Source organism: Pistacia vera, unplaced genomic scaffold (genome assembly GCF_008641045.1).
Source record: "Pistacia vera cultivar Batoury unplaced genomic scaffold, PisVer_v2 Contig927, whole genome shotgun sequence".
Classification (NCBI taxonomy): Eukaryota; Viridiplantae; Streptophyta; class Magnoliopsida; order Sapindales; family Anacardiaceae; genus Pistacia; species Pistacia vera.
The window spans coordinates 99,556-126,102 of NW_022196809.1; the positions used below are offsets into that span (position 1 = coordinate 99,556).

General features: G+C 36.7%; 3 protein-coding genes across 3 annotated transcripts; 1 reads left to right on the forward strand and 2 right to left on the reverse strand.

Annotated features, from left to right (window-relative positions):
* Positions 1–625: 625 nt before the first annotated feature.
* Positions 626–3,328, reverse strand: LOC116120170 (bifunctional protein FolD 1, mitochondrial). Its single transcript, XM_031406110.1, has 5 exons — positions 2,972–3,328; positions 2,193–2,509; positions 1,504–1,740; positions 1,251–1,418; positions 626–1,107 (listed from the first exon to the last, which is right to left on the reverse strand). Exons 1-5 carry the CDS (start codon positions 3,165–3,167, stop codon positions 937–939), a joined length of 1,089 nt encoding a protein of 362 aa, XP_031261970.1. The 5' UTR covers positions 3,168–3,328; the 3' UTR covers positions 626–936.
* A 9,777-nt stretch (positions 3,329–13,105) lies between these two features.
* On the forward strand, positions 13,106–16,307 carry LOC116120150 (protein SCARECROW). Its single transcript, XM_031406085.1, has 2 exons — positions 13,106–15,294; positions 15,567–16,307. Exons 1-2 carry the CDS (start codon positions 13,442–13,444, stop codon positions 16,033–16,035), a joined length of 2,322 nt encoding a protein of 773 aa, XP_031261945.1. The 5' UTR covers positions 13,106–13,441; the 3' UTR covers positions 16,036–16,307.
* A 603-nt stretch (positions 16,308–16,910) lies between these two features.
* LOC116120136 (probable galacturonosyltransferase 7) lies at positions 16,911–24,239 on the reverse strand. Its single transcript, XM_031406073.1, has 6 exons — positions 23,848–24,239; positions 23,333–23,477; positions 19,663–19,989; positions 18,679–19,036; positions 18,043–18,585; positions 16,911–17,718 (listed from the first exon to the last, which is right to left on the reverse strand). Exons 1-6 carry the CDS (start codon positions 24,002–24,004, stop codon positions 17,440–17,442), a joined length of 1,809 nt encoding a protein of 602 aa, XP_031261933.1. The 5' UTR covers positions 24,005–24,239; the 3' UTR covers positions 16,911–17,439.
* Between the last annotated feature and the right edge of the window lie 2,308 nt (positions 24,240–26,547).

Here is a 26,547-nt window from a genome sequence, read left to right on the forward strand (position 1 = left end):
AAAGAGAGTCTTGAGTTGAAGTTGTAGCAAGGGAAAGGGGTGGTCACCAATTACCATATCCAAAAAAAAAATTAAAAAAATTCATAATTAATATGCTATACTTACATCAGATTCATTAGCCTTTACTGGTTTATCCAAACCACATCAAATCTAAAAAAATCATAATTAATATGCTATACTTACATCAGATTCATTAGCCTTTTATCGGTTTATCCAAACCACACCAAATCTATAATCCAAAGTGACCATCCCAGATCTTACAATCAGCATTGTTTTAAAACCTGAATAGGAGGGTAACCTATTTAATCAGTTGGACCAACTAGTTGGATTGATGATGTTAGCGATAATTTTATTTTTAAAAAATTACATATTAATCCCTCAAATTTTAATATATTACAAAAAATTCCCCTTAAAAAAGTTTATTAGTCCCTCAAATTTTTATTTATTTCAAAAATGCCCCAAAAAATAACCAATTAATCTCTAAACTTTTGACATATCTCCAAAACACCCTTATAAAATTACCAAGTAACCCTTATAATTTTGAAATATTACAAAAACCCCTCTAAGACATGAGCCGGACCGGAGAAGCTGCCAGGTCTAGGTCCAACTGGTTCGATCTGCTAGTCCAGTCCGGTTTTTAAAACAGAGATAATCAGAGTTAATCATACCCATTACTAGAATTAATAAAGATTGGTTCACAATTTAATCTTACAAACTTTAGACTGTATTACAATGGTGGAGCTCTGCGACAGTAATATGAACCAAACTGGAACTACATGTTTGCTTCAAATTTTATAGTGACTGGGTATGATTTTCTGCAGGGTCAAGGTCGTTTGGTTGTCTTCTTTAACTATGTTCATTACTATAATTAGGGCAGAGAAAACGTGAAAATGTTGAGACTATCTTACAACAAGGCAGTTTTACTGGCATTGGCAGTCAAGTAAAATCATATGCTCGTCTGGCGGTGTCGAGAGTGTTGGAGAGAAGCATAGCAATTGTCATGGGTCCAACTCCGCCGGGCACCGGAGTAATTGCTGACACTAACCCAACTGCTTCTTCATAGCAAACATCTCCTACTAGACGATAACCAAATTCGCAGCTTGCATCCTGTTCATACATAAATCAAATTCAGAACCCAAAGCTAAACATTTATAGAAGGAAACTAAAGGTACTTTACAAGCCAATATGCCATTGATTGGTTTATGTGAAAAACTCCAGCAACAAGCAATGATGAAAGAATTTCTACTTACTTCAACTGGGCATGTCCCAACATCAAGTACAACTGCACCAGGCTTTAGCCAACTCCCACGAACTAGATTCGGCACTCCAGCAGCTGTAACTACAATATCAGCTTTGTTGGTGATTCTCTCTGGGTTTTCTGTGAAGGCATGTATGATACTGACAGTCGCATGGTGCCGCTGCCCAAAGATATTGTAAGATAATGTTTATCTAACTGAATATAATAGGAATGAGTTGAGGAAATCAGTGAGAATGTTGTATTACCTGCAACAGTAAAGATGTGGGTAACCCTACGATGTTGCTTCTTCCGATCACCACAGCATTCTTGCCCATTATCTTCACACCAGATCTGATCAGCAACTCAATGCAACCTTTTGCAGTACAGGAAATAGACAGTGGTTCCCTTCCTCTCATGGCCAGATTTCCCATATTTACTGGATGGATGCCATCAACATCTTTTTCCAAACACACTGCATCCAAAATCTTTCCCTCATCTAAATGCTGTACCAGACATATTTGTCATTAGTCTTGCATTGAAACATCAAATGGAGAGATATCTCTTCCTCCTTTTCCTTTTTAATAAAAGACAACAGCCAAGACAAAACACGACCCATCACATGGCGTTTACTGTCTAGTAGATCTTTTCTAAGAAAGATTACTTCATCCAACTATTTTAAAAACCTTTTCTACCAAACCAGAACCCTCTGAATGATAAAAACCCAATGCTATAGCAAGCTTTGATAATTAAGATCATCCACAGCATTTTCATTTGGACAATGGAAACTTCTTTAATAAAGATCACATGCTATGAACAGTCTAAATTTCGGCAAGATGGGAAAAGACATGAGTAGATTTGCCAAATCATTTCACATATTAGATGCTTCATTTCAAGAAAGTCACATTCCAGATAAAAAAAAAATGAATAAAAAATATATCTTAGTTGTAGAAATTACTTGTGGTAGAGGAAGCTGTACAAGAATACCATGAATTGATATGTCCTCATTGAAATTCGATAGAGCATCAAGAACCTCATCTTCTGTACAGTCATCGGGAAATAGAGAAACAACAGACTTGATTCCAGCTTCTTCGCAAGCTTTTATCTTGTTGTGGACATAAGTCTGAGAGTCCCTTCTTTGGCCCACCAAAATCACAGCCAAGCCAGGAACCTTTCCAATAGAATCCTTCATTCTCTTCACTTCACCAGCAATACTTGACCTGATTCCCTCTGCAATTGACTTTCCATCAATTACAGTAGCAGAACGTTGATAAGCTGTGATTAACGTTCAAAAATCAACTACACTGTCCTTAAATGGCATAAAGAAAATGAAATAAGTAACTCAGGATGATGGCAATATAAATATCCTTGCTCTTTAACATAAGGAACTCATAATTGACGAATTTGTAGGTTCAGTTCCTACCGGATACACGCCAATCTACCCTCCAATAAGTCTATTGGAATTGGCTCTGTATCAATGGATCTCATCACGAATTGGTGTGATATATTCATATCATAACAAATAACCAGTAAGAATATGCAGCATTTACAAAGTATTTGGCTATTGGGGAAAGATCAATATGGGTCAACTAGGACAGAAATAAAGCATTGGGTCGAACTCTTCTAGCTATGAATAGACATCAACTCTCTGAAGTAAAAGCCATCCCAGATGAATAAAAAAAAATGGCTAAAAGAAGAAAAATGTACGAGGAAATAGGAGGAATTGAAGCTACTTACAGCAAACAGGTGGTGGGAGAGAATGATCATGGCTGGAGTTATGAGTCCAGACGTCGGGGAGGTCCAGAGAGACAAGTGGTGGAGACATTATAACTTTGCTGCTATATGAATGTAATCGCATCTTCTTTATTAATCCCTTCTGCCATGCCATGCCTATCCTCCGCATTCTACTTCTTGCCATTATCATTTTTATCATCTACAATCCTATTTCTGCATTCTTCTCTTCATGGTTATTTAAATAATCACCTCCAACAAGCTCAAATCAACTGTTAAAAAATTCCTAATGGCTCAGAACTCACAAATGGAAACCCACCACTTGTTTACGTGGTCGGTATCGAACAAACAGAGCAGACGGCGGCTACATAGAGCAAGGAGTTTTTATCAGATTTTTCACTGCTCAGTAATAAGTCCACAATCATTTATTGGGCCAAGCCCAATCCATGATTTAGCAGCCCAGTTGGATTAAGGAACATACCCACTTTGTCACCTGAATTCTTTTTTTATTTTCTCACCTTCTTTCGATCTTTCTCATTAATCAACTATTTTTTTAGTTTGAGATTAGGGTTTTCTTTCATGTAATTTATATGTGCGTTTTGTTGATGTTGGGCAATAAATCCACAGAGAGTGGATTCACGCCACATGTCGAATCTCTCCAACTTGTGTACTAATCCATAAGAGAATTATTTCAGGGATAAGATTTAAATTGCATTATCATCATGCTGTGTCACTCCCTCAAATGACTACTTCATGTGTAAGCCTCCAAAAAAAGATTACTTCACCAGTAAGATTTCAAGCTATGATGTTATCTTGGCCACGTGTCGCTATGCGTGAAGGTTACTACACACCACATCTTGGCCCCATGTCGAGACGCATGAAGGTTATTTCAAACCTAAGATCACCCTCAAAACACTATAAATAAGGGGGATATCTTCATCTTTTTTACTAAAAGAGCCCTACAACAATAGTCTCTCTAGAGCAAATTCTTCTTGTAAATACATCAATAAAATAACAGTGGACATAAGAATTGCTCTGTGCATCAGAACCACTTTAAAAATCGCTATTGTCTATTTCTCTACTTACTTTTACGCATTTACTGTTTAACATTTCATTTGCTCCACATGTAAACCTCATTGAACCCACAGGTTCAACATTATACTTACTATTTCACAGTCTCCCATAGACCATTTGCGCAAACTTCTCGAATGCTTGCATACATCTCATTGGTGCAAAAAATCGCATCAACATTTTGGTGCTAAAAGGAGGGCCTTTACTAAGCTCTTCCTGTCTACTAGCACACATCACAAACACACAACAAAAGGCAAATAAAAGGAACGTAAAGACATTCTTTTCTTTTCATTTATATCCTTTTTATTTGCATATCACAAAATATAGGTACAAAAAAGGGAAAAGAAAAATGAAGCTAGCAAGCAGAAGCTAGAGTTAGCAAGCAGAAGAGCTAGCGAGTAGGAGTTAGAGCTAGTGAGCAGATTGGATTAGAGTTAGAGCTCGAGCTAGCGACCTCGACCCTTAATCTAGTTTATGACCCGAGCGATCTGTTCTTGAGCTAGCTACCCTCAAGCTAGTTGATGACCTGGAGCTAGCTAATGATCTCGAGCTAGTTGATGACCTTGAGCTAACGGATGATCTCGAGCTAGTTGATGACCTCGAGCTAGTTGTCTTTGAGCTAGGTGATGATCTCAAGCTAGTTGATGACCTTGAGCTAGTTGCTCTTGAGCTAGCTACCCTTGAGCTGGCTGCCTTTGAGCAATCTGATGACCCCAAGTTAGCTACCCTCAAGCTAGTTGCCCTCAAGCTAGCTAATGACCTCGAGCTAGTTGCCTTCAAGCTAGCTGATGACCTCGAGCTAACTGATCTTGAGCTAGCTAATGACCTCGAGCTAGCTAATGGTCTTGAGCTAGCTGATGACCTCCAGCTAGCTGCCCTCGAGCTAACTGATGACCTTGAGCTAGCTGCCCTCGAACTAGCAGCACTCGAGCTAGCTACCCTCAAGTTAGTTGCCCTCGAGTTAGCTAATGACCTCGAGCTAGCTAATGACCTTGAGCTAGCAATGACCTTGAGCTAGCTGCCTGCAAGTTAGTTGCCCTTGAGGTAGCTGATGACCTTAAGCTATCTAATGACCTGAAGCTAGCTGATGACCTCGAGCTAGCCGCCCTAGAGCTAGCTGACTACTTCGAGCTAGCTAATGATCTCGAGCTAGTTGTACTCAAGCTAGTCAATGACCTTGAGTCTGATGACTAGATTCAGTCCCATGAGTTAGGACAATGAGACATTGTTCTTCTGCTCTCATACTTCACTGGAATTTTTTTGTCAAAAATACTACACAGCCTAAACTATTTGCTACCAAGGTTATACAGTCTAAGGCAGTTGGAACTTAAGTGGGTCATTTGTGCCTCTCCAATCTACCTGGAAACTTTTTCGATGTTTGTATGAGCCAATTACAGTTCTTACTAACAACTTGATATTACTAGCAACCTCAAGTTGTTAGGCTAGCGCTATATCTCCATAAAGGGAAGCATTCAAATCACTGGCTCATGAAAATCCTCCTACAAGAATAAAGGTTCGTCAATGAGGATGCAAACCATATACTGCACAGATGACAACTCCTTAAGATTACTAAAGTTTCTCGAACTAAATACTCACACAAGCGAGCAAGACCACAATTGTGCACTAGAGTAAACAATCGATGCCTTATGCACATGCAAAAGTCGTACAAACCCAACGTGCATGCTCACGCCCAAGGAAGGCAAAAGCAAAATTTGTGTGGCTAAGATTAAAAATCGTGTGTACAACTAAAGGTTAAGAGCACCGATATGAGTATGTGGCTTGTTGAAACCGAAGTAAATCGTTAGGGAGATGTCCTCAACAAAACCACTTGCGGTACAACAACCATCCAAGTAGAATACATGAGTTTTTGAAGACCGAACTTGAACTCCAAAAATTGGGGGGCTATTGTTGGGCAATAAATCCACATAGAGTGAATTCACTCCACATGTCGAATCTCTCCAACTTTGTGTCAATCCATGAGAGAATTACTTTACGGGTAAGATTTAAAATGCATTATCACCAAGCTATGTGTCACTCACTCAAAGGACTACTTCATGTGTAAGTCTCCAAAAGATTACTTCACCAGTAAGATTTCAAGCTCTGATGTTATCTAGGTCATGTGTCGCTATGCATGAAAGTTACTTCACACCTCATCTTGGCCACGTGTCGAGATGCATGAAGGTTAGTCTTTCTAGAGTAAATTCTCATTGTAAACGCATCAATAAAATAACAGTAGACGTAAGAATTGTTTCGTGCATTCGAACCACTTTAAAAATCGCTATTGTTTATTTCTCTACTTACTTTTACGCATTTACTGTTTAACATTTCATTTGTTCCACACGTAAACCTCATTGAACCCACAGGTTCAGCATCATACTTACTATTTCTTAGTCTCCTATAGGCCCTTTTCGCAGACTTCTCGAAGGCTTGCATACATCTCGTTGGTGCGAAAAACTGCATCAACAGTTTATTAGTTTTATTTAATGAATTTTATTTGTGGTTTCTGTTAATTAGTTCAATTATATGGGCTTTGATAAATTAATTTTGATTTAATTATTATATTAATTTTGATGATAACAAATAATTGATAAAGTTCAAATGAGTTGTGTAATCAGGATTATAAATATAAAAGTTCTCATATAGAGCTTTTTTTTTTTCGAAATATGGTGTCTTGGCTAGCTTATGTGCATCTCAACTAATCCTTGCAGTTGACTAATACATCATCTCACCGTCATGATCACCTGTTTAAATCTTGGGAGTTATGTGGATTTTAATTTGAGACCGTACACCTTAACCATACATCCCAATGTTTGTCCTACTGCTTGATATAGAGCATGTTCACACATATGAAAGTTAGTTTGGGCTTAACTTGGTCTATTATTGATGTAAACTAGCTTTGAATTACTAATTTGAATGATAAATATATACCTTAAGATGGGCAGGACATAGATTAGTATTTATATATAGGTTATTATGTTCTTTACCAATAAAATGTCCTTGTTCATATCTTGTATGGACAAAATCTTTTCAAAAAAAGGTTTTGTGATAAGAATAAAGTTCTTTCTATTTGATGGGTTTTTGCTCACAAATTGGTTAAATACAAGGGGTTGTAGAATTCCAATGCAATTTATATCCAAAACAAATTGAAATTGGATTTTAATTGAAAAGAAGATACTTGAATTTGGATAGTTAGTAATTGGATTATATTAATGGAAGCAAGCTACCATATAAATATATATGTCCAACCTATCTTCAAGATATGATGTTGGAATTTAATAAATAAATGAATTGATGGAACATGTATATGATGAAATTGGAAAGAATTGAAAGGAATGAATATGATGTTGCTAAAGCAGAGGTTTAGTAGGAAATAAACTTTTGGCTTATATAATGAGCCGCATTCGCTTTTCTCTATTACCAAATTTATTTCGACGCCATTGTTGTATTGTAAAACTCGAATGTTTGGTATGAAGTCCTTCGTCTTTTTCCTATCAAATACAACTTATCAGTTTCTGCATGAATATTTTTTAACGTAATGCGAATTTTTATTTTTATCTTATTTCTTTCTTCTTCTCCATCTTCATGTGACTACCATTTTCCAGTCACTCTTTTCTTTCACGTGGCCATGCTTTGTCTCTCTTATGTCTTCCTTTTACCATTACATATTTATACACTTTCATTTCCATTTTCCCATTTTCCATGGCCCAGTTCCGCCCGCCTTGTATTCTATCCACTCTTCATTTTACAGCCTACACTTCTAGATTATCAAACTCCTATCAATAATGAAGAGTTTTAATCCTATCTTCTTCACCCTTTTCCCGATGCATTAATATAGCTAAAGATTATATCTGTCAAATCTTAGAGATTGAACGCCTAAATACTCCTGTTATTTTCATCTTATCGATCTTTAATCAGACAAAAAACTTTGGAGTAGGAATGAACGTGTATTCTTTTTACTTTATTGGCCATCCCAAACCCCATTATCTAATCATTCTTAAGGTAAATTTTATCTGTTCCAAAAATGGAAAAGTGAATCTCAAAAGTTTCAATCATCTTTAAAAAAAAAAAAAAAAACTATTACTACCCTTTGGAATAATTATAAAAACCCTTTAAAATTATCAACAAAAAGATCATGATACTATCAAAAACATCCCATAAAAGTATCAAAAACATTTTGTTGATGATATGATTTACACCAACGAGAAGTACATAAGATCCGTGGTGGAATCTAAGTAGAAGTTTATATAAAACCTGTGAGTTTGATGCTAGATCGATGAATGAATAATAAATCAAATAATTAACAAGGAAAAGATTTTTAAAGTGATTCGAATGTTAAGTGCAAATCCTACATCCCAATCTAGATGAGACGGTTTAGAATAGGGTACCAAAAGATGCCCCATTAGGGTGAGAGAGTATTACATTGGTAGACTTATATATGCCTTAATCATCACATTGAGTGACACGCGGCCTGACTGACAACACATTTTTTAGACTTACATATCCAGTAATCCCAAACCCCATTATCTAATCATTCTTAAGGTAAATTTTATCTGTTCTAAAAATGGATAACTGAATCTCAAAAGTTTCAATCATCTTTAAAAAAAACTATTACGACCCTTTGGAATAATTATAAAAACCCTTTAAAATTATCAACAAGAAGATCATGATATTATCAAAAACATCCCATAAAAGTATCCAAAACATTTTGTTGATGATATGATTTACACCAACAAGAAGTACATAAGATCCGTGGTGCAATCTACATAGAACTTTATATAAAACCCGTGATTTTGATGCTAGATCGTTGGATGAATAATAAATCAAATAATTAACAAGAAAAATATTTTTAAAGTGATTCGGATGCTAAGTGCAAATCCTATGTCTCAATTTGGATGAGACGGTTTAAAATAAGGTACCAAAAGATGCCCCATTAGGGTGAGAGACTATTACATTGGTAGACTTACATATACAGTAATCATCACATAGAGTGACACACGGCCTGACTGACAACACATTTTTTAGACTTACATATGCAGTAATCCGGGTAGACTTACAAATGAAGTAACCTTCTCATAGAGTAACATCCACCCTCATTGACAATACAACGTTGGGATATGTGGCATGAGTCCATGCTCCATAGATTTACTGCAAAATATATATAGGTAATGTTAGATGTCAACAAAGAGTCTTTGTACAAAGTGATGTGGCAGTTGCCACACCACTAGCTCCACATCAATCTTTTTTTTTTTTCATAAACTAGTGAAATGACATTTATCACATCATTTTGTGTAAGGGTCTTTGTACTTTTGGCATATATATATATATAGTTTTGGAGAATGATTAAATATTTAAAATTTATCTTGAATGTATTTGAACCCTGATTAATGTTACTGGGAGCCTGAGAGCTAAAAATATGAAGCAATGAAGAAGAAACAGTGAGTGAACCACAAAGCCGAAGCCTTAGGGCATCTCCAACCCACGCCAAAATGGCATGGGTTGGTGCTCCAACCCACGCCAAAGCGCCACGCTGTTTTGGTGTAGCGCTACAGTGCTGTGGTGTGGCGCTGTAGCACCCAATAAATTTTTTTTTGTTTTTTTTTTGTTTTTGTTTTTGTTTTTGTTTTGTTAAATTAATTTGATTATTAAATTTTACACCAAAAATCACTCCAAATTTGATTATTTGTATTTAATTTAATTTGATTATTATTTATAATAATAAATTCATAACAATGATATAATTCAAAAAATGATGAAAAATTAAAAACAGAACTTTATTCAATGCAAATATTAAATTACAATAACTTAAAATAAAAATTAACACTAAATTTGAGAATGTCCGATTTCAAAATTTTCTTGCTCGACATAAACAAATCAAGGATACAGAAGCTCACCATGCTCTTCGAAATGCATTAATTGATCATTTGTGGGAAGAACATATTAATTCAGAAAATTAAATTACTATCAATATGAAATTTTATCTTTGTGTTGTTGTTGTTTTTTTTTTTTTTTTTGTATTATTTTATATTAGATGTAATATTTTTCTATATTAAATGTAATATTTATTTGATTAAATAAATGTTTAATTTTATTAAATTCTTATAATTTTTAAAATAATTATTATTTAATAAAAATATTATTCTTAATATTTAATTAATATATATATAAATAATGAGTGAAATAAATTAATTATTGATTATTATAATAAAAAAATATTTTAAAAAATATTGTAAGAAATATTTTATTTTTATATAATATTTGATATTATGGATTGGTGATAAAATAGTATTTTGGAACAAAATTTGCAACAATTGGTTGAATGGGTTTAAAGAGTGAAAATCAAACGAAGATAAACGAAGAAGAGGTTTGAAAACGACTGATGCGGTCGAGATCTTTTCTCTCATCTCTGAGATTAATGAGGAAACATCGGGCTCTGTGCCCTCTCACGTGCTGGAGTTATAGCAAGAAAGAGAGAGAGAAAGAGAACCTGTTTTTCCGTGAAACAGAGAGCTGAAAAAGGACGTTGCCCTAAAAGACGTTTAACTTTTTTACACGCCAAATTTATAACTACTGTTCTTTCCCTCTATTATATTTTACAAAATCTCAGCTACTGTCATGTCATGGTCGTAAAATTTTGTCCTCGTTAACTGTGAAAGCTTGTTCTTTTTCGGTTCGTTGCCCAGTGTTTGGTCACTTGTATCCATCTCGCTACTCGCTCAACACAAATCTCAATCTCTCTTTCTGGAGTCAAAACAAAGGCTACCCCTAATTCCTAAAGCCTTAAAAGGAACCCCTAAAGATTCAATTAAAAAATGGTTACAACAGTAGAAAAAAAGTTGGATTGGTAATGATGCAGCATCATGCAAAATGTCAAACGCTACGTTGCGATTTTTGGGAACTGAGGTTTGACACTTCCTCTCGACCGCAACCCTGTCCGTGTTTGCCTTCCTCTTTCTGTCTTCTACTTCCCAACTTCAACCTGTCATGTTCTATATTATTTGATTTGAAACTTCCCTTTAACTTTTGGTTTCAATAATGCATTCTCTTCTCTTCCCCCATTTCCATTTCTACTTGTTGTGAAAAAAAAATTAGCCTATACCCAGTAGTACGATTATAGATTCCCCTGTAAGGCAGCTGGTTGACTAACTTTATCGCTTCTAATGGCAGCATTTTAATTTATGCATCAAGCCTATTCCTATCTTTCATGCATGGATTTGAGATCTCCCACAGTAGCTTAGATTTTGAAACATTCAATCACAACCCTATTCACAAATCACCTACAGGGTTTGCATTTGTAATTTTGTATCATCCTATCGATAAGGTTCTCATTTGGATTTTGGAATCAAGTAATACTATATTAACAACATTTTCTTATAAATTTTCTTTCAGAATTCTGATGTGACAGCTCGTAATTGATCGGTTCGTAATTAATTAGTGGGATTCATACGGGACCCATTTAGGACCTGTTGTGAACTGACAAATTATGATCTGCCACGTCAGGGTTATGAGAGAAACTTTGTAAAAGAGAGATGTTGGTGTAGTATTATTCTTTGTAATTTAAACTCTTTAACACTAAGGACAAGGGCAATGAATTTAGAGTCATAAATGTACATGTCGACACAAAGTAGAAAAATTATCGTTCAAGTGATACAATAGTTAATAGAGATAGCCTGATGGTAAAAGAGTAAATAAGGATTTATTTTTGTATGATCTCTCGAGTTCGAGTCCCTACAACCCTTTATAGGGTTGACCAATCGGTAATTTTAGGGTCCTGAAAAAATAGTTAAGGTCGTGCAAACTGGTCCAAATACCCCCCAATCATTTAAAAAAAAAAAAAAAAAAAAAAAAGTAGCACAATACCAAACCTTACGAGTGGTTATGAAAGATTTCCTGTTTGGATTTGAGAAATGACATGACCTATGATAACTATCCCATTTGGTACAAAAGTGATTTAGTAAATTACCTTCGTGGTCTCAGTTAGGTTTTGTAATCAACTTAATTAGACCTATATACCTACTCGCCAAGGCAATGAAATTAAAACCTTGAAATTAACCACCGTTGTATAGTCTACTAGTAAAAGAATAAAAAGAAGTTTTATGAACTTTTGTGTTCGAGCCTTTCGAACACAAATAGAGCCTTTCGAACACAAATAGGGATAACGCCGGTCTTAGAAGATTAATTGAGATACAATATCACAATACCAAACCTGATGGGTGGGTTGTGAAATTTTCCCCTTTTGATTTGAGAGATGAGTCGCTATATGCCCAGATATAGGTATGCTAGTGACAATGGTCAAAGAAAGGGAACGTGAAAAAAAAGGCTAATAAACGAATATATTATATAAAGTAAAAACTATGAGAAGGGTGAGCTGAGTTGGAATTGAATGTTTGATATATTCTTTTTTCTCGCTATAAACGAAGCAAACCAAAAGCAAACACATCTCGATTGCAGTAGCAGATGTTATTTATAACGTTTACCAATGTTCCTGAGGAATATTAAAGTCTGAAAATGACTTCACAAGTCAAACATAACTTAAATTACGCCTTGTTATTTCCGATAAATTTGTTCAATCTGCTAAAAGTTTACCCCTTTCTTTATTAGTAATTCTCCATTAACAAGAAGAAAAGCATATTATTATTTACTTCTTAAATCAATTTATACATGTGAAAAGGTTTCCAGGTTGAAGATGAATTAAAGCCTGAGCAATGCATGTGGGGATTAATGAAAAACAATATAAAAATGGAAAAAAGTAAGTGGGTTTTGGTGCACGCTAATAGCAGGAAGGAGGCCATCAGGATCATAGTAATGGTCGTTGTTGCGAAGACGTCAAACAGGCAACGACGAAGAACAGGCCATCATCCCCAACAACACATTTACAAAACTGCAGTGCACCGCACACAAGCTCTCTATTTTGCCAGCCCCAACACATTAACGATTTACTTACCGTTAATTTATTAGCAGTAGTATTGGGTTGTACAGCTAGCGGTAATAAGTTCATCCGCACAAAGACGCATAGCTACCAGCCACCAACCCTACAGTTACTCTGCAGTTTTGTATAATTTTCTTTGTTTATGAGAGTTTCGGCGAGCTTTTATATTTTAATATGTAGTAGCTATAGAGATACATAAATAAATAAGAAAAGAGGAAAAGGGCATAGAAGATCGTGTTGGGTTGAGACTTGAGAGTTGAGCTGAGTGAGAAGAATCCCAAAGTTGCTGTCTCAATCTTCACACCGTTATCTGTTTGGATTGCCTCTCTTCTTGGCTTGTACTGGTGTGGTTGACATCTCCATCTCCATCTCCATCTCCATTTCTATCTTCTCTATGAAGACCACTACACTCTTTCCCATCAGTAATCATCAGGATTTCCATTTCTCCATTTTACTGCTACTAGTCGTACATCATCTTCATGGCTGCTTCTGGTTTGCTGGGTGGTGAAAAGGGAGGAAATGATGCACAAACGCAAGTTAATAATGGCAATAGTATTGGTCATGAAAGTCCAACAATGTCAATGACAACTGCATCTAATAGCACTGGAAGCAATTACGAGCAGTGTCGGCCTTCGGTTGATGGGAAGATGGTGAGAAAGAGAATGGCTTCTGAGATGGAAGTGCAGTTGAATGGTGATTATTACCGTAGATTTCCCAGAAGAAATAGCCCAAATTCAACCCCTAATGCCACCCCGCTTCTCAACTACTCCACTATCAATAATATGAATATGAATATGCTGCTACCTTCTTCCACGAACTTGACCCATATGACGTCAGGCGGGTCTGGATTTTTATCTACCGTTACATCATCAAGAACGACAACAAACTTGAGTTGCGTCGACAACCTTTCCACTAATCAACAGCCCCAGTCCCAGCCACAGGCCCCTGCTGTTTGTGGCTTCTCCGGTCTGCCGTTGTTCCCACCTGAGAGAACTCGAAACTCGTCTATCAGCGGCTTGATCCCGGCCACCACTACTTGTGTTACTACTGTTACTTCGCCTTCCATGGAAGATAGTTCAGCCACGGCTTGGATCGATGGCATCATAAAGGACCTAATCCATAACTCCACCAACGTCTCCATTCCTCAACTAATCCACAATGTGAGGGAGATCATTTTCCCTTGCAATCCCAACCTCGCTGCGCTCCTCGAGTACAGGCTCCGCTCTCTTACTGAACCTTTGGAGAGAAGGCCTGTGCATCTGCAGCAAAGGCAGTATAATAACATCCATCATCAACCTTCTTCCGCCCTTTCGCTCAATCTCGACTGCGCCCTCGACAACCTCCCTACTTATTCTCTACCGGATTCATCCTACTTGAACTGGGGATTAACACAACTGCCTGCCGCCCCTACAACTCAGCAAAATCCCCAACATCATCATCAGTCTGTTACGGCTGCTCCTCATTCATTGAATCAGGTGCAACCTCAACCTCAACCTCAGCCTCAGGAACAACAACAACAACAACAACAACAAGGAAACGAGAACTCTTCACCAGTGGAGACCGTTGCAACACCTACGCCAACAACAGCACCAACCCCAACACCAACGGCTTGTGCAATAAGAGATAAAAAAGAAGAAATACGGCAACAACAGCGAGACGAAGAAGGTCTGCACCTGCTGACCCTGCTCTTGCAGTGCGCGGAGGCTGTTTCGGCTGATAACTTTGAAGAAGCAAACAAGATGCTGCTGGAGATTTCTCAGCTCTCCACGCCATATGGGACTTCTGCACAGCGGGTGGCTGCATACTTCTCAGAAGCAATGTCCGCACGGCTCGTAAGCTCGTGCCTGGGAATATACGCGGCGTTGCCTTCGTTGCCCCAAACTCATACCCAGAAAATGGTATCGGCGTTCCAGGTGTTCAATGGTATTAGCCCTTTTGTCAAGTTCTCTCATTTCACGGCCAATCAGGCCATACAGGAAGCGTTCGAGAGGGAGGAGAGGGTGCACATCATAGATCTAGACATCATGCAAGGCCTTCAGTGGCCTGGTCTCTTTCACATCCTAGCTTCTAGGCCTGGAGGGCCCCCTTACGTGCGCCTCACCGGGTTAGGCACCTCTATGGAGGCTCTAGAGGCCACCGGCAAGCGTCTTTCTGATTTCGCTGAGAAGCTGGGCCTTCCCTTCGAGTTCTACCCTGTTGCGGATAAGGTTGGGAACTTGGATCCTGAAAAACTCAACGTCAGCAAGAGGGAAGCCGTCGCAGTCCACTGGTTGCAGCATTCCCTCTACGATGTCACTGGTTCTGACACTAATACGCTGTGGCTTCTGCAAAGGTAATTAATTCCTGCTTTTTCCCATGTCATAAATATGCCTGGAAATTAATACCAATTTATGGAGTGTGTTTCATTTTTCAAAATTCAAACCACGGCATTGCATTTCAGATAGCAAATACCTATGAATCTTTGCAGCTTGAGGTGGGATATTAGGAATTTTGTTATGTTTTGATCTGATTGATTATTATTTGTGATATAATATTTGATTTTTCCCTTGCCCAATTACTGACGTGCATGCATGATGGTGGATGTATAAAATGGAAAAATTTCAGATTGGCACCAAAAGTGGTGACGGTAGTGGAGCAGGACCTCAGCCCCGCTGGATCATTCTTGGGGAGGTTTGTGGAGGCTATTCATTACTATTCAGCTTTGTTTGACTCGTTAGGGGCGAGCTACGGCGAGGAGAGCGAAGAGAGGCACGTGGTGGAGCAGCAGTTGCTATCGATGGAGATACGCAACGTGCTAGCTGTGGGAGGCCCCTCTAGGAGTGGTGATATTAAGTTTCATAATTGGAGGGAGAAGCTTCAGCAGTCGGGGTTCAAGGGTATCTCTCTGGCCGGAAATGCCGCCACTCAGGCCACCCTGCTCCTCGGCATGTTCCCTTCCGATGGTTACACCTTAGTCGAGGACAATGGCACCCTCAAGCTCGGTTGGAAAGACCTTTGCTTGCTCACTGCCTCCGCATGGAGGCCCTTTCATGCTAGTGCAGTCACTACTACCGCACATCGCTATTCACGTTAGTTCCGTCACTCCAATTTCATATCATCATATCAACCAAACTTGGATTTGATTGTCTCAAATTATATATGTCCTCTCGCCTTCCCTTCCCTTCCCGGGTGTTTTTATATATTTCGATCTTCTTTTTGTGTTACTTTGCGCTGCATAAGGTGTTATACATGTCAATCTTCTTTTTGTGTTACTTGCCACTGCATAAGGTGTTATATATGTCAATCTTCTTTTTGTGTTACTTTGTGCTGCATGAAATCGGAAATGGCCAAATAAAAATCTTCCCATGTGATCATTTTTTTTATAAAGGAATTGGGATCTGTTTAAGCTGCCACAAAAAGTTTTTTTTTGGGGTCCTACTTGCCTGCTTCTGACCCAACAAGTGGTTAGAAAATTAATTGAAATGAGGCTTGAGACTCTAAGATGCAAGAAAAGCTTTATTGTGATTACAAATTTACTTCTAAATGATTAGATTACAAATGTTATAAGTGATATATTAATCGGTAAGTCACAAATGTTATAACTGACCACTTTGTAAAACTCGAACATAAACTCTCTAAATAACCCAGCTAAATGATTAAATTCTTGCCGTCTATTTTATTATGTGATTAAAGATAAGAGTTAACTCTTACAAATTTCTGTAGCTAAGTTTTTACCAAGGGGAAATGTATCACGTTTTGTCCAGCTAAAGAGGAACATATATACAAAATCATTCACAAACAATTTTGTTGATGCTGCGTACAATGGCATCCTAGGTGTCCTAGTAATGGACTAGCCACAATGCTGGCAAAGTACCCCAATCAAACTGCTATGTCTTGAATTGATGGAAAAAAGAATAAAATAAAAATAGGAATATATATATATATATATATATATATTAGATTTTGCATATAATGAAATTTAATTCAAACAAATGGGTATTCCAAAAAGGGACGGGAATACTCGCTTCTTGAATGAGCAAATCATTTACATTATGAATGACTATAAGATCTCCTTTAATGAACAATCACACAATCTTCTCAACCAACAGAATTATTTTCTCAAGGTTTTCCCTCTTCATTCTAATTCAATTTACCAAAAGATGCAGAGAATGAAGCTCTTATCATCACTCCCCGCCTTTGTCAAACAAATAGTAGCAATATAAACCTACAATCTTCCTTTCCGAGCAACTGTAGCCACCTCCAGGGAAACCTCTTCCGCTTTTCGGAAAGGTAAATCCTTTTGTTTACCAAAAAAAATCAAAAATTATCAGTTCACCATATTGGCCATGGTTGTCAGCTTCTTTGTTACCCAATAACCTTTGGTAAATCGAGCTGAATGGAAATGCTCAGCACCCAGAAAAAGAAATCCATACATTCAAGCTTTCTTGAGCCCTAAGTTTTCCAGGGATATTAGCTGTAACCTGCACCACCAAACTCATTACGGATGTATATTGCATTCACTCAAAAATTGATCTTCTTGATTCAAAAACTTCTTCCAGTGTCGTTTGTATCTCGGAATTCCCAGGTCCAGCCAAGGTTTCATGTTTCCATTATAATGCAGCACTGCAGCTTTCTTAATGGTTTGGATATCAAGCCCATAATTGTGACCAAGTCCTGATAACGCCCATACACCATCAAGAGCATAAATTAGGTCCTGAAAGGTGAGCAAACTTGCGCGCAAAGAAGCAGCTTCAATTGATTCCTCACCAACGCTCACCTGCTAAAATATTAGGAATAAAGCTAAAAAGTCAGAACATTTGGTTTAGAACATAATAATAGCCTTCACAACTCTCTAAATTATTAACTTGAATGACCGAAATCCTTTCATAGAAGTTACTGCTCCTTGTGTACATCTAAAAAAAAGGCTAGTTGATTGAGTCAGATTCAACTGTTACTGATGACCGAATACATAAAAGCAATACAAGTTTATTGTTGCAAATAAAAAGAATATGATCAAATTCAATAGCATCACCAAAACATGATTCTATTAACAGCCTTAACTGCAATGAAAATATAGTTTAGCAAAATAAATGTCACTCACCTCTCTTGCCAACTTCCTGTAACTTTTAGTGAGATCCAGCTCTCTCCACCTTGCCAGATCAAGTATATTCAATCCAGACATCCAAGCACAAATTTTTTTATCAAAATTATTTTCACCCATATAACTCTTCAGCAGACCCAACGTCACCGAGCAGAATTGCACAGCACCATTTACTTTACCTCCCATGTCGAGGTTCCATAGTGCTGACAAGTCTTTCTGTACAACAATATCATCATCCAGAACCACAACTTTCTTTAAACTCGGAAATATCTCAGGTAGAAGATAGTGCACATCAGAAAAAATTGATAGGTACTGTGTTCTATCTTGGGTTGATGAATCATCAAAATTGTGGAAAGAGACTCGAAACTCCACAGGCAATAACATATGTGAAAGAGTTGCTTTATCATGGTAGTCCAGGCTAAACTTTTCCATGTTCACCACTTGAACAGTGGCTTCTTTAAAAGAGTTTCTGAAGAACCATAGTTTCATTGCAAAGTAATTCTGTTCATCAGTCAGCACATGAAAAACCTGACTCTTACTCTCCTGAAACATTACAGGATAAAAGGGTAAGCATCTTTACCAAAAAATATACATATTGAAAATCAAATGTGGAGATGGGAATATTTGCAAACATACTTCTGAATGCATAACTGTTGAGTTTATTACAACTGATGATGCGAGTACATTATTGGAGAATATAACATAGTGATGCAATAAGGGATCTGAATATTTATTGGCCTGAGAAGGCTCCATATCCAGAGAAGTAGATTTGAAATATTCCACAGTTAGTTTCATAGATAAACAGTGAAGACTCTTTGGCATGGTTTGGACCGCTAGTTGGTAAAGGAATGCACTCTGCTTCATGTGGAAGTTAGCTTCATCCTCAGTTAAGTCAAATATTTGCCTCAGTTTCTTGTCAACATTATTACAATCCACAGGGAATGATTTAGCTTTGACTATTGCTGCTTCCATCTTCTGTGACTTCTTTCCAATCCTATTAAAATATTCAAATTGAACTTAGTGAGTCTGCAAGTAATATGAAGATTCCTCTGTTTAAAATATACAACACTCCCCTAAAATAAATGCTCACATGCCATTGAAAATGAGCTTAATGTGTCTAGACAATGTTGACCATTCTGCCATCTAAGCACACAAACAAGATGCAAACACAACAGGTAGCCAGAATTTCAGAACATATTAAGCATGTCTGCCTAACTGAGAAAATGCTTTTACATACGCAGTGAATACAATCAGAAAACTTAAAGAGCCAAGTATGATTTATCCTGGATTTGTAATTCCAGCATCTTTAAGATCGATGAAACCACCATGCCCAAACAAAGAACAACGAATAATGTTAGAAAATCAAACAAATGCAAAAAGAACAATGGATGATATATATTTTGTTGATAATCTGCTATGCAAAGATTATGAAAACCAATATAAGGACTCCCTATATACAAGAACAAACTAATTGTCACGAATAAAGCAAATGCATTCTGTGGAAAGGGATGCCACAAGATGAAATAGAGCTTTTATATTTACAAGATCAATCAAGGGAATGTGACATAGGTGCTCATCATATGGAAGGTAGAGGCATCATGAAAACCTGCCACAACTTACTCTGGTGGAAGATCAGGATCTGTAGCACTTTCACTAAGAAGACGCTCCAATTCTTGAATATTCTGTCTCAATTCACGAGTCAATTTACTCTGTGATGGAAGTTTTGCAATACTAGGATAGTATGCTCTGGCCACGAAGAGCTGGTCCTTCAATTTCTTTACCATAGAATCCTTCATGTCTTCTCTATGTTCTTTACGCCAAAGGCAGTAGCTCCCAAATTTCAATTCACAATTTTCATTTTCATCTATACCACCTTTGACATATTCAGTACCTTCAACTTTAGCAACATTGTTGGTACCCTGCACGGAAGATTTGGTTATGTAGAGGCTTTACAAGCACTAGAAAACTACATAGCATGGTAACAAAAAAGCACACATACACTCGCATTGGGAGGTGGTTGCGGGACAGCGTGAGGTTCAACTGACGTACCTGTTAATCAATTAAGAGAAGAAACAAAACAAAGCATTCTAATTGACATCATATAAGATGGTACAAAAATTAACAACATTCCAAGAAAATAAGCTCAGCACCTTTTTTGTGCTGACTACTATGCACAGCATTCCTATCAGTGGTTTGATTTTCAGTTCCATTAGTAAATTTTGTAGGCACATCCTGACAATAAAATATAAGATGAAAGGGGAAAGGGGTAAAAAATATATACAGTAAGAAATATAGTAAACTTAAATATGATTTTTGGACTCAACATAAACGTGTGTATTATATTCTTCAGAAAAGAGATGACTAATTCAAAGATTTTCAATAACAAAACACCTATATATGATTTGTTGTCATTGAATGTAGCTAGATATGACAGTCAAGAGTCTTAGAAAGAAGCTACTAGGGGTGTTTAAAAAAATGCAACAACCGAACCGAACCAATAACCGGACCGAAAAAACGGTTCGGTTACGGTTCGAAAAATTCAAAGAACCGGATTTCCGGTTCAGGAAAAAAATAAAAAGCGGTTAAACAAAACCGGTTTTTTGAACCGGTTTTACAAATATATATATGTATGAATGTTTAATTTTTATTTGGATATGTATTGTTTATATTTACAATTTAATTTAAGAAAAAAATAAAAAAAAATTTTATAAAAAAAAGGATAACCGGTATTTCAGTTAACCGAAATACCGATTTTCCCTCCAAACCGGTTCGGTTTCGCTTCGGGAATTTTTCCGAACCAAAAAACCGGTTCGGTTAAAAAAAGACACCCCTAGAAGCTGCGAAAAAAGTTATTGGGTCCTATCATGTTCTCATAAACAGTTCTTAAAGCATATACTACTTTCAGAAAGGGGAAATTTTTTCTTTCACAGAAAAAAGAAAGAACACAAATCATGGGATTTTAAGATCTAAAGTTACTATAAAATGAACCTTAAAATATTAGTCACACTACACAAGTATTACATGACTCCCTACAGAAGTGAAATGAAGTCAGCAATTTCTGATTAAATATTTCAAGCTAGATTTTGACTAAAGACATATGTACTGTGTATTTTTCACATGTACCTTAGATTAAATCCTAACAAACTAAATATGACAGCAAGAGATAATAAAAAATGTTAATAACTTTTCTTTTCTTAGCTCGTTGTTCAGCATATATTGCATAGATTTAGACAGATCCTTTTGGTGGACAGTTTGTTCACTCTTTTATAATCATTCTTTTCACTCAATGCTATTTTAATTTTCTTGTTGCAAGGGTTCAGAGAAATGTCTCTTTACATTTGAACAAGAATGTCAAGTGATATGAATTTTAGCATTGAACAGAGAATATCAGAATGCTGAAGAAGCTTTTAACCAGCTCATAGTTCAGCCTCAAAAAGTTGATTCCACAGCTCAAAGGGTATTATGAAATTATTGATAAAAAAGAGTTTAACTTAAAGTGAAGCATGGATAGTGAGTAATTGTACACCAGGCTAACTACGCCCAGCATGTTACAGATTTGGTGGAAGCCTGGAAGCACAGCCCACTTGTGGCCCAACTGTGCTATCCATGGGGCAGGTTGTGTTAGGCCATGATAAACAAGCAAGGCATGGCAATGCCAGTCCAGCATCCTAGGGGCAAACCAAATTAAAAACCAGAATTAGATAAATAATAATTGGGGCCAGAAGGCCCAGGCGTGTATGTCTATCGTTGCCTTCTTGGTTTCAAACTAAGAAGGGCCTGGACTCTTTTAAATATTAAAAGAATTTAAGCTAGATTCTATCCGACAAAGTAGCCATTAGGATACAGGGTAGCATAAAAGCATATAAAATATCTATTTTGAGCAACTGAAATATCAGCAAGCCATTTTGGATGCTAGTTTTCTGGTTCTTTAAGAGATCTAAAATTAACTGATTGTTTTACCCCTTTAACAGCCAGTAAGGGGGATAAAATGGCGAATAAAGATAGTTGAGCAGTTGTCAGCCAAAATGGAATGCACACCAATTTAGTGATGCAACTCACTCTCACGGTCTCACCCATTTTTTGTAATCACAAATTATCAATTTGTACAATTTAGTAAATATAAATATGGTGAATAGTGTATCCAAATTGTTTTCTTCGTTGAGTAATTATCTGTCAAGACTACATGAGAAAACAAATTGACCCATATATATTTCCAACTTATATGGTGTCATTCCAATAAGCAAAGCACAAGATGTGGGTTCACATTGGAAGCAGTGAGAGGGCCAGCACTCTTGCCTTCTCATTTGGGTGAATCTTGTAATCTTTTTCAAATCATATTCCTATTACATCATTTAACAATTTTTTTATTTTCCCTTTCTATTTAGGTTTCTCTCCTTCCAAAAAATTCTAGAATTATCATAAGCCGTATCTAGTTCTAAACTACTAAGTACAGCTAGGTACACCTATGACATAGCTCCTCAGAGATATTCGGTAGAATGGTCCCTGCTCAAGGATGAAAATACGAATGTAGTTGGGGTTCTATCCTGCATTTAACTCCACATGTTTATGAGGCTTTCATCTAAGACAAATGTATTTTGATATTTTCCAGAAATTACTGTTCAGAATTTTCTAATCTTAAGTATTTTTATTCTTTTAAAAAAAATTATTACTTTCCGTAAGTTACAATACAAGCAGTCTCAAGTTTCACACTTATCAAAGACAATGGTGAGATGTAAGATTATGTGAAAGAATATAATACAAGAAACACATCTTTATCCACTAAAGTCTCACACAGTTTAAAGAAAATCAAGTGCAGGGATTGCTATCTGATTGTTCATCAACAAGAAATCAATTAAAAACTGCCTAAGCCTTATCAATATCAATGATAAAATTAAATGCAATACAACAAAATATCAATTATTTAACAGAAACAGAAGTTAAGTATTGACCCCAAGAGCATAATGCAATGAACCTTTGAAAACTTCGGTGCTAGTTTTGTCACTATGTCATTAATATGGTCTGATCGATCATTCTGCAAAAACAATCAAAAGAAAATCCATCATAGGACTACCATCTATTCTATCATACAATCAGAATAAATTATGAACATCTTATTTCACATAATTAATAACTAGGAAATAATAACGTTGAAGTAGTCATGTAAAGAACTCATTAGCAATGAAAATTTTCAAAGCATGGATGTTGTCTATAAGATCATCTGTATAGCATTAATAGATCACACGTACCTTGGGATCATTGTCTGCATTACTGATAGTGGATCTATCCTTACCACCATTCTGATATCCAATTGAAGGAGGAAAAAAAATATGAAGACATTAAAATAAGAAAAATTGCTAGAACATGTGCATCCCACAAATCCAGCAATAAAGTTAAAAAGCTCACCGAAACTGAAGAATGTTGTACAGGGACATATCCTGAGGCAAAAAGAAATTCCAATAAGACCACACATAAATGTAAAAACGAAGTCCAGAATCTAAGATCAGGAGTTCCACCTGCTAATTGCCGGGGACGTTAATGAGTGTATGAATTGATAAAGTATAGAATACAGGTACAAAGAGAAACAGTATGATACAGAATGATTTTTCAATAACTAAAAAGCAGAAGTATGGAGAGATCTAACGAACAAGTGCTAGTAGGCTGGAAGCGACAATCCTACTAATGAAGCAAAAGCTAATAAGGCACGATTACTACATCCTTGAATTAGAAATCAGCTGGATCTGAAGATAGAGCAGTCTAATTGTTGAAAAGAAGTAACAGATCTAAAGACAAAGAGCGCAAAGATACCGTCGGGATTGGGAGAGTGAAAGCCATTGTGAACACCAAGCAAGAAGGCCAAAGGAACAAGCATAGAAAGAATAACGAGAAAGAGAACTCCAATCACCAGGCCTCTCCATCGCCGTTTCCCCGGAACTGAAACCCCGCCCCCACCACCGCCTTTCATATCCTTTTCTCCGACTTCTTGATAGGTTTTGTTCTTATTAGGTTGGAAAAATTCAAACGTAACCGGAAATGTGATTATCTGATGGACGTATTGCGATGACCGTCGTCAACCCCACCGCAATTGCGCAATCTTCGGTCTCACACAGCCATTTCCACTTAACACTCTTAACTGAATCAGAGAACCAGTGTTTTGCACGTGGAAGATTCCCATGACCACTGGCTTTGTGCTTGTTGCGTGAAATCCACCTCCTTTGCTAACACGCGTAATAAAATCACTTGACAAATATATCCTCACCTTTCTTTGCGTTTTAAAGTTTATTGATTAACAGGTACAATATTTGTTAATATTAACTATCTTTGGGAAATGGATTATTGTTTTAAGTTTTATTAAGTGGAAGTGGATCCGACGGCCCACCTAATACCTATATGTTTGCTAAACAAAATCATCACCTGCTGGGATGAAAAATTACACATTAATCCCCGTTTGGAAGCTTTTGCTGTTAATTGTTAAAGTTCGCTTATCGATAGAAGTTCTTGATATTTTTATTTTTATGAAGGGTATGAATGACTTTCTGATTTTTACGAAAGTCCTAGTTTTTTTTTTTTTTTAATTTCCCCTTTATCTTTCTAATTTTGCNCTGCTGGGATGAAAAATTACACATTAATCCCCGTTTGGAAGCTTTTGCTGTTAATTGTTAAAGTTCGCTTATCGATAGAAGTTCTTGATATTTTTATTTTTATGAAGGGTATGAATGACTTTCTGATTTTTACGAAAGTCCTAGTTTTTTTTTTTTTTTAATTTCCCCTTTATCTTTCTAATTTTGCTCTTTCAACCCCCCCTTTTTTTATCTCTCTCTCTCTTCTCCATCTTCCCCTTTTTTTACTTTTCTTTATCGCCCTTCATTTTTTTTCTCTTCTTATTTTCCTCACCATTTCTTTCTCAAATTAGTAGCGCCAAGACTAAAGCTACCTCAAAGACTGTAATGGCATTGTGGGCTCAATTGGGACTTCAAAGATGCCATGGTGTTATAGTCTTGATGTTCTAGTGAGACTCTCGTTAGGTGTCGCGTAAGTCTGCATAGCTTATAACTACTATTCTAACAAGAATTTAAAAGGATATCATAGGTTGGGTGCGTTTGGTTTATTATTTTTGATAGGATTTTGTGAATAGTATTGGATAATTGGATAGGAGAGTATTACGAGATAAAATTTAAAAATTTATGAAAAAGGCCCCAAGGTTTGCTAATTTAATAAATACCCTAATATATTAAAATATTGTAAAATGACAAAAACACCCTTACCACCCGCAGTGCCAGATTCTGGCCACTACCGCCGGAATTTGACCGGAAAATGGAAATGGCCACACATACCTGTCGGATCTGGACTGTATTCGATCGATATGGCCTTTTTCGGCCTTATCCACCATGGATCTGGCCAGAAAATGCCAGATCTAAGGCCGGATGTGGCCTTCAACGGCCGAAAAAGGCCAAGATTTGGCCGTCGGTGACTGCCAGATCTGACCTTTTCCGGCTAGATTTGGCCATTACCGGCAATTTCTAGTGGTGTTGTGACTGTTTTGATAGATTTCGGCTACCACCGGCGGTGGTTGCCGGAATCTGACAAGTATTGGCGGGTGGGGGTGTTTTTGTTAGTTTTTAAACTTTTTTTTGGGGGGTATTTAATGAAATTAATAAAATTATAGGGTCTAAAAGTAATTAAAAAATAGACTAATATTTTGGGAATAACGTGTCAAACAACATTTGAAGAATAGGATCCAGAATATAGATAAAAACAATAAGCCAAATGCACCCATAGGTTTTCAAACATGCTAGAATGTCAAAGAGATTTACAAAATGTCGCAGAAGATTATAAAACTAAAGTGTACTAGAGATCTTCGAAAGTCTCTATATGTTGCAAAAATGGTTTAAGTTCAAGAGACAAAAGGATACTTGTAAGCAAGCATGTAATCATAGTCATATGCCAAGGAGATGACCCTAATACAAGTGAAAGATTCACAAAATATATATATATATATATATAAGACCACATGACTTGTTTGGAAAAATGTAAGGTCGTGACGAAAACCTTTGTCAGTAGCTAGTAAAGTATATTTCCTAATCTTAGAAGAAAAAAAAAAATGTTCTCTAAAGTTGGAGGAGGTAGATGGTGTATCCAACTTATAGTCCACCACCCTTGGGTGGTGGAATAAAGACTCTTAGATGTATTACTCAAGAAGTCCTGAATTTGATTCCTCTCTGTTGCTAACAAAGATAGTCATTGGAGATTTATCTAATCATTCATTTAAGGGTTCTATTCTACTTTCCATTAATTTTTCGCACTCTAGGTCTAGGACCTGATCCATGTTCTATTCTCTTCTGTTGGAACAAATCCACATGGGGTTTATTACCAAATTTTCATCTCCTTTATTGGACCTTACCCACTTTATGCCCTCTAGTTGGATCAGACCAGCATATAATTTCTTAGCAAAAATTGTAGTGGGCAAGTGGGCAGCAGTCAGCACCAAAGGCTATTCCCATATATAGC